General features: G+C 39.4%; 1 protein-coding gene across 1 annotated transcript in view; it reads right to left on the bottom strand.

Moving 5' to 3' along the window:
- Nucleotides 1-14,978, bottom strand: part of DOCK3 (dedicator of cytokinesis 3) — a 416,069-nt gene that overhangs the window by 107,683 nt on the left and 293,408 nt on the right. The window contains exon 13 of the mRNA XM_089919399.1: nucleotides 4,589-4,677. Within this exon, the coding sequence (XP_089775525.1) occupies nucleotides 4,589-4,677 (89 nt within the window). The remainder of the gene's footprint in view (nucleotides 1-4,588; nucleotides 4,678-14,978) is intronic.

The raw sequence follows: 14,978 nt of genomic DNA, 5'->3' as shown, positions 1-14,978 counted from the left end.
GGCACTTAAAAACAGTGGAAAAGGCCCTGAGGAACCCCATGCTACAGAGTTTTAGAGAAGTCTCAAACTTTGAAGCCTCTGATTTGGAGCTGCTCTGAGGACCCTCCTAGTTCAATATATGTTGACCCTGATAAAAAAAAAGTTCTTTTCAACAACTTTGGGAACTGCCATGCCCTGAAGTGGCTTTACACTGTCATTTAAGGGCAACTTTTTATTTACAACAGGTCTATGGAAGTTAAAACAAAGAAGGCTATATAAAAGAGATTATGAAACAATTTAGTGGTATTGGGTTGGCCAAAAAGTTCCTTCGGTTTTTAAGTAAAAATAAAAGACACACTTTTCTTTCCTTTAAAAAAAAAAAAAATAATAATTTATTTATTTATTTGGCTGCACCGGGTCTTAGTTGTGGCACACGGGATCTTCGTTGAGGCATGCGGGATTTTTTAGTTGCAGCATGCAGGATGTTTTAGTTGCAGCACGTGGATCTTTAGTTGCAGCATGTGGGTGGGGGGTCTTCCAGTTTTGGCATGCGGGATCTTCAGTTGCGTCATGCGAACTCCCAGTTGCGCCATGTGGGATCCAGTTCCCCGATCAGGGCTCGAACCCTCCTCCCTGCACCCCGCCCCAATCAAGAGCACAGAGACCTAGCCACTGGACCACCAGGGAAGTCCCAAACATGCAGTTTTTCATTTTTACCAAGAACTTTATTGAATATATTCACCGTTTTGTTCCACTACCTTCTGCCATTTTTCATGCAATTTCATAATTCCAACGTCCCAAAATTTTTTATCTTTTTGAGCAAAGAACTGTTCCAGGTGCCTTTTACAGTCTTCCAGGGAATTGAAATTTTTTTCCATTAAGAGAATTTTGTAAAGACTGAAATAAATGGGAATCTGAAGGTGCAATGTCTGGTGAATATAGCAGATAAATCAGAACTTCCCAGCCAAGCTGTAACAGTTTTTGCCTGGTCATCAAAGAAACATGTGGTCTTGCGTTATCTTGATGGAAGATTATGCGTTTTCTGTTGACTAATTCCGGACGCTTTTCATCGAGTGCTGCTTTCAGTTGGTCTAACTGGGAGCAGTACTTGTTGGAATTAATTGTTTCGTTTTCCAGAAGCAGCTCATAATAGAGGACTCCCTTCCAATCCCACCATGTACACAACATCACCTTCTTTGGATGAAGACCGGCCTTTGGTGTGGTTGGTGGTGGTTCATTTCGCTTGCCCCACGATCTCTTCCATTCCACATTATTGTACAGTATTCACTTTTCATCACCCATCACAGTTTGTTTTAAAAACAGAATGTTTTTGTTACGTTTAAGTAGAGAATTGCATGCGGAAATATGGTCGAGAAGGTCTTTTTCGCTTAACTTATGTGGAACCCAAACATCAAAGAGATTAACATAACCAAGCTGGTGCAAATGATTTTCAACGCTTTATTTGGATATTTTGAGTATGTCGGCTATCTCCCACATGGTATAATGTTGACTATTCTCAATTAATGTCTTGATTTGATCGCTATCAACTTCACATGGTCTACCTGACCATGGAGCATCATCCAGCTAGAAATCTCCAGCATGAAAATACACAAATCACCTTTGACACGTTCTATCAGTCACAGCACCTTCTCCATACACTGCACAAATCGTTTTTTGCGTTTCAGTTACATTTTTACCTTTCTAGAAATAATAAAGCATAATATGCCGAAAATGTTGCTTTTTTTCTTCCATCTTCGATATTAAAATGGCTACACAAAAATCACCAATTTTGATAAGTTTTTTTAAAATGCACACTGATGTGACAGCCGTCACAATATAATCTAACAAAACTGTTTCGAATGAAGTTGAAGACAACTAAGCGCTACTAGAGCCACCTTACGGAAAACCAAACGAACTTTTTGGCCAACTCAATAAAAACTATCTGGAGAAACACAGTTCTATGTAAATTTTGATAGCTATCTTCAAGGGTATATAAAAGCTCATAGGCTTTTACTTTTATTTATATATTATATATATTTCATTGAGGTATAGTTGATGTACAATATTATATAAGTTTCAGCTGTACAACAGTGATTCACAACTTTTAAAGGTTATGTTCCATTTATATTTATTATAAAATATTGGCTATATTCTCTGTGTTGTTATATCCTTGCAGCTTATTTATTTTATACATAGCAGTTTGTACCTCTTAATCCTCTACCCCTCCCCATGTCCCTCCCCTCACTGGAAACCAACAGTTTGTTCTCTATATCTGCAAGTCTGTTTCTTTCTTGTTATATTCACTAGTTTGTTTTACGTTTTAGATTCCACATATAAGTGATATCATACAGTATTTGTCTTTCTCTAACTTATGTCACTTAGCATAATACCCTCCAACTCCATCTATGTTTTTGCAAATGGCAAAATTTCATTCTTTTTTAAGGCTGAGTAGTATTCCATTGTACATATATATACACTACATCTTCTTTATCCGTTCATCTTTTGATGGACACTTAGGTTGCTTCCATATCTTGGCAACTGTAAATAATGCTTCTATGAACACTGGGGTGTATACATCTTTATGAATTAGTGTTTTTTCTTTTTTCGGATATATACCCAGGAGTGGAATTGTTGGGTCACATGGTAGTTCTATTTTCAGTTTTTTGAGAATCCTCCATACTGTTTTTCACAGTTGCTACACCAATTTACATTCCCACCAACGGTATGTGAGGGTTCCCTTTTCTCCACAGCCTCACCAACATTTGTTATTTGCGTCCTTTTTCATGATAGCCATTCTGACAGGTTTGAGGTGATATATCATTGTGGCTTTAATTTGCATTTCTCTGATGATTAATGATGTTGAACATCTTTTCATGTGCCTGCTGGCCATCTGTACATCTTCTTTGGAAAAACGTCTATTCAGATCTTATAGGCTTTTAAATAGTGCTTCTAATTTAATCAAGCAATATTCAGTTTAGAATTAATGTTAATATGTACAACTGTACATGATATAACATGTACAGTTGTACTATGTGCTGTGAAGCACAACAGGTTTCTAAATAAAAGAGTTTGTATAGAGACCATTCAGAGATAAAGGAGGTTGGCCACTGGACAAATTTTTCTTAATCAGTAATCAAATTAATCTTAATCAAGATTTAGATAGAAATTAAACAGAGTTTTAAAATGAGGGAAAAAGAAAAGGAGAAGTTGAGCTAAGATGAAAGCTGCTTTGAAATAAAGATCTTCTATTTTAGTTCCAGAATGACTGATACTGGCAGACTAATCATTGATTCTCATTAGCGTCAGGCTTTCTTGGTGATGCTAACACTGAATAGGAATAGAAAAAGTGACATTTATGTGTGTCTTTTTTGGGGGCTGGGTGTGTAACCTTTGTTCAGCAAAAAACAGACTTCACAATGTGACAAACCCGGCAACACTTTTGTTCACTCTGGATTCAAACTGGAACTCAAGTTACTTATCAAAGCATAAGGAATCCACCATGGAAAGAGCAGAAAAGGTATTTTGGTCAGAAGAAATGGCCAAAAAGCACACATGAAAAGATGCTCAACATCACTAATTATCAGAGAAATGCAAATCAAAACTACAATGAGGTATCACTTCACACTGGTCAGAATGGCCACCATCAAAAAGTCTACAAATAAATACTAGAGATAGTGTGGAGAAAAGGGAGCCCTCCTATATTGTTGGTGGGAATGTAAACTGGTACAGCCGTTGTGGAGAACAGTATGGAGGTCCCTTAAAAAACTAAAAATAGAACTACCATATGGTTCAGCAATCCCACTCCTGGGCATATATCTGGAGAAAACCAAAATCCAAAAGGACAGGTGCACTCTAATGTTCACTGCAGTACTGTTTACAACAGCCAAGACGTGGAAGCAACCTAAATATCCATCGACAGAGGAATGGATAAAGAAAATGTGGTACATACATACAATGGAATATTACTCAGCCATAAAAAAGAATGAAATAATGCCCTTTGCTGCAACATGGATGGACCCAGAGATTATCATACTAAGTGAAGTAAGTCAGACAGAGAAAGACAAAAATATCATGTGATATCACTTACATGTGGAATCTAAAAAAAATGGTACAAATGAATGTATTTACAAAACAGAAATAGTCACAGATGTAGAAAACAAACTTATGGTTACTGGGGGGGTGGGGGGAGGGATAAATTGGGAGATTAGGGTTGATGCATACACACTACTATATATAAAATAGATAACTAACAAGGACCTACTATATAGCACAGAGAACTCTACTCAATACTCTGTGATGACCTATATGGGAAAAGAATCTTAAAAAAGAGTGGATACATGTATAAGTATAACTGATTCACTTTGCTGTACAGCAGAAACTAACACACATTGTAAATCAACTATACTCCAATAAAAATTTTTTAAAAAAGTAATTAGGGAAGGTCTCAAATTATCACAAAAAGAAAGAGAAATTGCCTGAACAGGAGAACAAATGTCTGTAGGAGACTGAACTTTACATCTGGCAGCTGATCAGCACAAATCAACTAAGGTGTGTATGATCAGCAACTGCAAATGCAACACAAAGTCTCCTAGCCAAAGAAGCACGTTACCATGACTGGCGCTGGGGGCAGAGTACTTGGCGCTGGACTTGCGGATGATATTCTCGTGGATCTGGGACCACTCACTCTCGTTGTTGCACCTGCAACAGAAGGACAAGCATTATGATTCTCAACAGTTTTAAACATCTGGTCTGACGTTCAATGTGTAACACTAAGTTTGAAGGGATACTTCAAACTCACTTTCCTAAAGAAATGAACATATATTTTACTAAATTAGACAAGGCTCATTTTCTGGTAAGGCACACAGAAGATTCATATTTGGGGAAATAGTAGAAACTCTAAAATGAACCTCTGCAAATATTTTTGAGTGGCAAAATATCCTATTCTCTGAAGTAACACTTTCCCACATGACAAGTTTTTTTCATTTTTAGTTCCTTATACACCCTTAAAACTAGGCGCTAGAGGAAAGCTCCTGATAGAGGAAAAAACAGTTCCTTTCAACAAGTACTGCTGTTTACAAACTTCCATGTCACACTTGCTCTACGCAGTCATTCAACTGTTGCTGTAATGGCCCCAGAGAAAAATCCTGCTAAGCTCAGGGCAATGCTGATATTTGCCTGTGGCTGTATTTCAGCCAGACCACGATAAGAAGAAAAGTTTGGGAGAGTAGTGGGCTTGGTTCACTGTGAAATCCTCTGTAGTCAAGGGGAAGGAGGGCTTAGTAGAGAAGGCTGGATGCCTAAATATGTAAGGATAAAGTTCTTTCCTAGGGACTTCAGGATTGGGAGAAAAGAGAGAATGGAGGAACAATACTGCACCTCTATTAATTTCTGACATTTTTCGAGTCTTCCCCTCTAAAGGAAAATTCCAAGAAAGCTGCAGTCATACAACCACTTGGTATGGTTTAGGAACAGAGACTAGGAAGGAATTCCTCATCCTAATATAGACATCTTGATGAAACAACTGAAATGAGATTAGAATCATCTCTTGAAAATTCCATGTGACACCCAGAGTCTCCACAGCCTCGGCCCCTCCCTTCCCCTGTTGGATAGGGAGAACCCACTGACCCCAGAAAACAGAGTCCATGCACAAAGGAAACCACACAGGATCTTTCCATGGTAACTTAGAAGTGTGTAGTCCAGCCACAGCAAGAGGAAACTCCAGCAAGAGTTATATCATGTGCCATCCAGCAGTGTGAAGCACAACAGGTTTCTAAATAAAAGAGTTTGTATAGAGACCATTCAGAGATAAAGGAGGTTGGCCACTGGACAAATTTTTCTTAATCAGTAGCTCTTCGGACTCCTTAGTAGAAATAAGCCTCACTTAGAGACGTTACAAAGAATTGTCAAAGATAAGGTTCTCAAAGTCCAGAGCTGTGAGGATAACTTCTGCTTACAGAAATCCTTCCAAGGAAAGGAAGGGGGAGAGTGTTCTTTAAAATGATCACTTGTGATTAGCAACTCAGTTGGAAATCAAAAGTGAGAGGTGCTGGCAGCAGTACGTCTAGCTCTTCCTGTCTGACATGCACACTGTCTCAGCTCTTCCAATCAGTCAATACATCAGAGAAGTGCCCAGCTGGTGAGGACTGAGACTTGTCTTGCTGTCAGATTTTGGTCACTTTCTAGGTTTACAAAATCAGTAGTTACATTCTTTAATAGAAATCTGACTATAGTTTGTTATAGTGTATTCCCCCCCACTTCAAAATAAGAGTCTTGACTAATGCACAGTATAATGAATACAGACAATAATATTGTACTATAATGATGCAATGTGATAAATATTGCTTGACTGGCAATCATAATACAATATATAAATATATCAAGGTAACACGCTATACATCTCAAGTATATATATACATATATATATATATATATATATATATAATACATACACAAAGAATCCAAATAAATAAATAAATAAATAAAACCAAAAGAAAAAAAAAAAGAGTCTTGAAAATTAACTCCCTCTCTCCAATGGGTGGTATAATTTCAGTATTTCTCCAATAAAACACTCACTGGTTCTTTGGCAGTATAGAACCAGTGAGCTGGTGCTTTATCAACCACATCAACAGTGACAATGTGTATTATTTCACTGACATGTACTTTTCCACCCAACACATACAATTCAGATGCCAGACACCTGATGACTTGTCCCCTGTACTCCTCTCCCTTTGTATGCCCCTTAACTATCATTGGCATTCAGAGATCTGCATTTGAAGCCCATTTCCTTCCTACCATATAAGCTTTCTGGGCAATCTCACCTGCTCCCATGGTTTCAACCACCACCAAAAGCAGATAAGACCCAAAGCAGTGTCTCCAGCCCAGTCTCACCCCTAAGTTCCTGACCTGCATGGCCACAAGACAGCTTATCATTTCCTACCCGCCCGTCTGCTCCTAGAAACTCCTTCTGAGTAGAACCCACTAGTTCACTAAACCAGAACTCTTCCAGCTGTCATCACGTCCTGTAGATTTTGTTATCTTAAAATCTGTCACATCTGACCTCTCCTCTTCATGGCCTTGGTTCAGCCATTACCACCTCTCTTCCAAACCAGTGTAATCACCTCTTAACTGGCCTTTCAATTATCTCCCTTTCTAGAATGCCAAGGGAGCTACTCAAATCATCTGAAACTAAATGGATGTGGTATCATTAGCATATTTTAACCAATCACTAGGATATTTTGTAAGGAAAAAATATAAATGTAATAAGCATTTATTAACCAAATGAGTTATGATTATAATGAAGCATGATTATGTTGTATCCAACCAAATTAGTATTTAGAGCATGATTACTGATGTTGATAGTTTGCCCTCAATCATAAGACTCACAAGGGATTGTAATCTAAAACAGGTCTGTGTGCCTCTGTGGCACACCTTCCTCAGAGGAGGTAACCAGCACAGGCAATGAAGTAGCACTTCAACCACTACATGTCCAGGGATTTTACTTAAGGTTTAACACAGAGGGGTGAGAGGTTTTTGGTTTTCTACATGGGATCACTAAGCATTCCAAAGCATCAGAGCAGGTGTGCAGATTCTGCTCAGCAAAGAGTGTTCAGAATACTGTTCTTATTCACTCATGTACTAGAGCACACTTTACCATTTGCCTCTTCCCTACTACCTCCTTATCTTCTTGATTTCTGTGGGTATTCACCCAACTTTCTTCTCATCTTTCCCCAAGGTGGGCAACCCAAAAAAGTATTCAAGAAGTTTTAAAGAGTTGTTTGTAAGACCTTTAAGTCTGCTTTTTTAGGATGCCTAATATAGGTAGGTAACGATCAGGATATTCTCCCATATTTTATTTCACTAAGATAGGTATTCTCATGTTCATCTTACAGATGAGGAGAGTGAGGTGAAGCTGTAGTCTAAACACAGGTCTGTCTGGACCCAAAGCAGGGCAGGGGTGAGGGTGGAGGGGCAGAGAGAAAGAAGCTGCAGAGTTCTGTGACCCTGAAAACCTTACTCCCACACCAGGCTTCAGTGTCAGAATTCCCATTCTGTCTACCTTCATCTAACTGCAACTATTCAGTTTTGACTATGGCTTAAAACTTAATTTAGTGCAAATAATCCATATTAAAATTCTTTCTTGGAGAGTGGCCAAGATGGCAGAATAAAAACACTCTTCTCACACCAAAATCACAACTATTTGCAGAACAACCATTGATAAAAAATACTGGAACCTACCAGAAAAGATCTTCTACAGCCAAAGACATAAAGAAGGAACCACAACGAGACCAGAAGAAGGGGAAGACTCATAATCAAACCCCATATCTCCAGATGGGTGACCCACAAACTGGAGAATAATTATATTGCAGAAGTTCTACCATAGGAATGAGAGTTCTGAGCCCCACGTCAGGCTCCCCAGCCCAGCACTGGCAAGACGAGCCCCCAGAGCATTTGGTTTTGAAGACCAGTGGGGCTTACTGAAAATAGAGACTTCACTCTTAAAGGGAGTGAAAAAAGCTCCCTTTTTTTTTTTTTTCACACAAAAGCTCATGCACACCAGCACATAGGGAAAAAAATATAATTTGACAGGAGCCTGGGCCAGACCTTCCTGCTGGTTTTGGAGCATCTCCTGGAGAGGTGAGGCGTGGATGAAGCTCACCCTGGGGACACAGACACTGGTGGCAAACATACTGGGGAACACTGTTGATGGCTGACATCTTGGCTCTTTAGTTCCAAGACCTGGCCCTATCCAACAGCCTCTATGCAGCACTGCTGGGACACTTTAGGCCAAACAACTAACTGGGTGGGGACACAGTGCCAACAATCAGCAGACAGGCTGCCTAAAGACTAAAGAGCCCATAGCTACCTCTGGGCTTGCCCCTAGACATGGCCCAGCCCACCAGAGGGCCAAGATGGAGCTGTACCCACCAGTGGACAGGCACTAGCCCCTCCCACCAGGAAGCCAGACCAAGCCTCTAGACCAACCTCATCCACAAGGGGGCAGACGCCAGAAGCAAGAAAACTACGACCCCTCAATACAGGGCAGACCCTACCCTGGGATCAGCTGGGCCCTGGCTTGGCCCACTAGCGGGCCAATGCAACCTTCAGGACACCCCAGAACCCATACCCAACTGTGTCAGGAACCAACATCCCCCCACAAAACAACCTGAAATGAGCTCTGGGATCCCTGGGCTGCAGCCAGACTCCAGGAACAAGCTCTGCTTGCTAGTAGACTGGCACTAACCCCAGGATCTGGCTTCACCTGCCAGTGGGAGGGCAACAGCCCCAGAGTCTTCAGGACTCTGACTCCATCCACCAGTAAGCCAGCACTAGCCCTGGGGGTGATGTAGGATTGCACAACCAGCCACCTCATGACCAGGCCCCGCTAAACAGCAGCCAGTAGCAACCACACAAAGCAGGTTCTGGCAACCAACCAGACTAGGGGCCTATCAGACCATCCACATAGTTAGCCCACCACAACAGAAGGACCCACATAGCCCTCTTCGAGTGAACCCTTAGAGCACACAGCTTGGGTGACGGGAGTGCGGAACTGCTGGGATGCATAGGACGCTTCTACAGAGGGCCGCTTCTCCAAGGTCAAGAAAAGTAACTAACCTACCACATACATAAAAATACAAATAGCAACTGAGACAAAACGAGAAATATGTTTCAGATGAAAGAACAAGATAAAACCCCAGAAGAACAACTAAGTGAAGTGGAGACAGGCAATCTACCCAAGGCGTTCAGAGTAATGATCGTAAAGATAATCAAAGAACTCGAGAGAAGAATGGATGCACAGAAAAAGGTCAGAAATTTTTTAACAGAGTTAGAAAATATAAAGAACAACCAAACAGAGATGAAGAATACAATAACTGAAATGAAAAATGCACTGGAAGGAATCAACAGTAGACTAAATGAATCAGAAGAATGGATCAGTGAGCTGGGAAGACAGAGTAGCGGAAATCACTGCTGCTGAACAGACAAAAGAAAGAAGAATGAACAGAAGTCAGGACAGATTAAGAGACCTCTGGGACAACATCAAGTCTGCTAATATTCACATTACAGGGGTCCCAGGAGAAGAGAGAAAGGGCCCAAGAAAATATCTGAAAAGATAACAGCTGAAAACCTCCCTCATCTGGGAAAGGAAACAGTCACCCAAGTCCAAGAAGCACAGAGTCCCACACAGGATTAACCCAAAGAGGAACAGACAAGATACATTGTAATCAAAATGACAAAAATTAAAGATAGAGAAAACTAAAAGCAGCTAGGGGAAAGCAACAAATAACATACAAGGGAACTCCCATAATACTATCAGCCAATTTTTCAGCATAAACTCAGCAGGCTAGAAGGGAATGGTATGATATATTTAAAGTGATGAAAGAGAAGAACCTACAACCAAGAATACTCTACCCAGCAAGGCTCTCAGATTAGAAGGAGAAATCAAAAGCTTTACAGACAAGCAAAAGCTAAAGAATTCAGCACCACCAAACCAGCTTTATAACAAATGTTAAAGGAACTTCTCTAGGTAAAAAAGAAAAGGCCACAACTAGAAACAAGAAAATTACAGAATGAAAAAGCTCATTGGTAAAGGGAAACATACAGTAAAGGTAGAAAATATCCACAAACAAAGCTCATAGGGAGGTTAAAACACAAGAGTGATAAAATCACCTGTATCCACAATAAGCAGTTAAAGAGATACACAAAACAATTAGATGTAAAATATGATATCAAAAACAGTAATCATGAGAGGAGGAGAGTACAAATGCAAGGTATCTAAAATGCATCTGAAATTAAGAGATCAGCAACTTACAACAATCATGTATATACAAAGACAGCTATACAAACACCTGACGTAATTGCAAACCAAAATTTATAACAGATATACACACAAAAAAGAAAAAGGAATCCAAACGTAACACTAAAGATAGTCATCAAATCACAAGAGAAGAGAGCAAAAGAAAAAGGGGAAAATAAGACCTATAAAAACAAATCGAAAACAATTAAAATGGCAATAGGAACATACATATCAATAATTACTTTAAATGTAAATGGGCTAAATGCTCCAACCAGAAGACACACACTGGCTGAATGGATACAAAAACAGGACCCATATATGCTGCCTACAAGAGACTCATATCAGATCTAGAGACACATACAGACTGAAAGTGAGGGGATGGAAAAACACAGTCCATGCAAATGGAAATCAAAAGAAAGCCAGAGTAGCAATACTTATATCCAACAAAATAGACTTTAAAATAAAGATTGTTATAAGAAATAAAGAAAGACACTACATAATGATCAAGGGATCAATCCAAGAAGAAGATATAACAACTGTAAATATATATGCACCCAACATAGGAGCACCTCAATATATAAGGCAAATATTAACAAATATAAAAGAAAGAATCAGTGGTAACACAATAATAGTAGGAGACTTTAATACCCCACTTAGGGGACATCCCTGCTGGTGTAGTGGTTAAGAATCCATCTGCCAAAGCAGGGGACACGAGTTGGAGCCCTGGTCTGGGAAGATTCCACATGCTGTGGAGCAACTAAGCCTGTGCGCCACAACTACTGAGGCTGCATTCTAAAGCCCACGAGCCACAACTACTAAGCCTGCGTGCTGCAACTACCGAAGCCCACGCGCCTAGAGAAGCCACCGCAATGAGAAGCCTGCCCACCGCAACGAAGAGTAGCCCCCACTAGCCGCAACTAGAGAAAGCCCGCGTGAGCAGCAACAAAGACCCAATGGAGCCAAAAATAAATAAATTAATAAATTAATTTATTTAAAAAATACCCCACTTACATCAATGGACACGTTATCCAGACAGAAAATCAAAAAGGAAACACAGGCCTTAAATGACATGTTAGACCAGATGGATTTAATTAATATTTACAGAGCATTCCATCCAAAAGCAGCAGAATACACATTCTTTTCAAGTGCATGTGGAACACTCTCCAGGACAGAACACATGCTGGGCCACAAGGCAAGCCTCAGTAAATTTAAGAAAACTAAAATCATATCAAGCATCTTTTCCAACCACAATGCTATGAGGCTAGAAATCAACCACAAGAAAAGAACTGCAAAAAACACAAACATGTGGAGGCTAAACAATATGCTACTAAACAACCAGCGGATCACTGAAGAAATCGAAGAGGAAATTAAAAAATACCTAGACACAAATGAAAACAAGATGATCCAAAACCTATGGGGTGCAGCAAAAGCAGTTCTAAGAAGGAAGTTTAGAGCGATACAAGCTTACCTCAGGAAACAAGAAAAATCTCAAATAAACAACCTAACCCTACACCTAAAGCAACTAGAGAAAAAAGAACAAACAAAACCCAAAGTTAATAGAAGGAAAGAAATCATAAAATCAGAGCAAAAATAAATGAAATAGAGACTAAAAAAAAAAAATAGAAAAGATCGATGAAACTAAAAGCTGGTTCTTGGCAAATATAAACAAAATGGATAAACCTTTAGCCAGAGTCATCAAGAAAAAAAAGGGAGAGGGCCCAAATCAATGATATCAGAAATGGAAAAGGAGAAGTTACAACCAGCACCACAGAAATACAAAGGATCATAAGAGACTACTATGAGCAATTATATGCCAATAAAATGGACAACCTAGAAGAAATGGACAAATTCTTAGAAGGTACAATCTTCCAAGACTTAACTAGGAAGAAATAGAAAATATGAACAGACCAATTATCAGTACTGAAAATGAATCAGTAATTTAAAAACTCCCGATAAACAAAAGTCCAGGACTAGATGGCTTCATAGGTAAATTCCACCAAAAATTTAGAGAAGAGTTAACACCCATCCTTCTGAAACTATTCCAAAAAAACTGCAGAGAAAACAACACTTCCAAATTCATCCTATGAGGCCACGATCACCCTGATATGAAAACCAGACAAAGATATCATAAAAAAAGAAAATTACAGCCCAATATCACTGATGAACAAAGACACCAAAACCCTCAACAAAATACTTGCAAACTGACTCCAACAATATATTAAAAGGATCATACACCATGGTCAAGTGGGATTTATCCTAGAAATGCAAGGATTTTTCAATATCCACAAATCAATCAATGTGATACACCATACTAACATATTGAAGAATAAAAACCATATGATCATCTCAATAGATGCAGAAAAAGCTTTTGATGAAATTCAACATCATTTATGATAAAAACTCTTCAGGAAGCTGGCATAGAGGGAACACACCTCAACATAATAAAGGTCATAAATTACAAACCCACTACTATCATACAGAACAGTGAAAAGCCGAAAGTATTCCCTCTAAGGTCAGGAACAAGACAAAGATATCCACTCTTGCCACTTTTATCCAACATAATTTTGGAAATCCTAGCCACAGCAATGAGAGAAGAAAAAGAAATAAAAGGAATCCAAATTGGAAAACAAAAAGTAAAACTGTCACTGTTTGCCAGTGTCATGATACTATACATAGAAAATCCTAAAGATGCTACCAGAAAGCTACTAGAGCTCATCAATGAATTCGGTAAAGTTGCTGGATGCAAAATTAATATACAGAAATCTGCTGCATTTCTATACAATAGCAATGAACTATTAGAAAGCAGAATTAAGGAAATAACCCCATTTACCATCACATCAAAAATAATGAAATACCTAGGAATAAACCTACCTAAGGAGGCAAAAGACCTATCCTCTGAAAACTGTAAGATGCTGATGAAAAAAACTGAAGACCACACAAACCGATGGAAAGATATACCATATTCTTGGATTGGGAGGATGAATACTGTTAAAATGACTATACTACCCAAGGCAATCTACTGATTCAGCGCAATCCCTACCAAACTACCAATGGCATTTTTCACAGAACTGGAGCAAAAAATTTAAAAATTTGTATGGAAACACAAAAGATCCTGGATAGCCAGAAAAATCTTAAGAAGAACGGAGCTGGAGGATTTCAGACTATACTACAAAGCTGAATTTAGCAAAATAGTATGTTACTGTCACAAAAACAGACATAGAGATCAATGGAACAGGATAGAGAGCCCAGAAATAAACCGGTACACTTACAGTCAATTAGTTTTCAACAAAGGAGGCAAGAATATACCAATACAATGGAGAAAAGATGGTCTCTTCGGTAAGTGGTGCTGGGAAAACTGGACAGGTACATGTAAAAGAATAGAATTAGAACATTCTCTAACATCATAAACAAAAATAAATTCAAAATGGATTAAAGGGGGGCTTCCCTGGTGGCGCAGTGGTTGAGAGTCTGCCTGCTGATGCAGGGGACACGGGTTCGTGCCCCGGTCCAGGAAGATCCCACATACCGCGGAGCGGCTGGGCCCGTGAGCCATGGCCGCTGAACCTGTGTGCCTGGAGCCTGTGCTCTGCAATGGGAGAGGCCACAACAGTCAGGGGCCCGCGTACCGCAAAAAAAAAAAACAACAAAAAAACCTATATATATATATAGTGCTTTAGCAAGAATACTTATTTTTATTCCTCTTTCCAGGTGGTGAAAACCCTTATGTGAGTAACACTTCCACCCCTTCCATCACTTTCCTGCGAAAAGGAGTGACTTCTTTGGCCAGTGCTTCTAGGAGAAGGACCCACACATGAACATTTCAGATCTGCCTCTTCCCTCTTTTGGGAGCAACCTGTTTGCAGACAGCACACAATCTCTGCACCAACAGGCCCCACATTGACTGTGACTTTAAAAGTCTTTCTAATTCAGGGTTAATGTTAATCAAAAGTTAGAATGCGTTGAATGGTGGTCCCTAAAAAGATATGTCCATATCCTAATCCCTAGAAATGTGAATGTTTCCTTATTTGGAAAAAGTGTCTTTGCAGTTGTAATTAAGTTGAGGATCTTGAGATGAAATTATCCTGGATTATCTGCACAAGTCCAAGTTCATATGGTAGTTCTATTTTTAGTTTTTTAAGGAACCTCCATATTGCTCTCCATAGTGGCTGTACCGATTTACACTCCCACCAACAGTGCAGGAAGGTTC

The sequence above is a fragment of the Delphinapterus leucas genome, chromosome 10 (assembly GCF_059928025.1).
Source record: "Delphinapterus leucas isolate spDelLeu-1000000601 "Yukka" chromosome 10, BTC_Dleu_Yukka2, whole genome shotgun sequence".
In the NCBI taxonomy this organism is placed as follows: Eukaryota; Metazoa; Chordata; class Mammalia; order Artiodactyla; family Monodontidae; genus Delphinapterus; species Delphinapterus leucas.
This window is presented reverse-complemented; position numbering and strand designations above follow the sequence as displayed.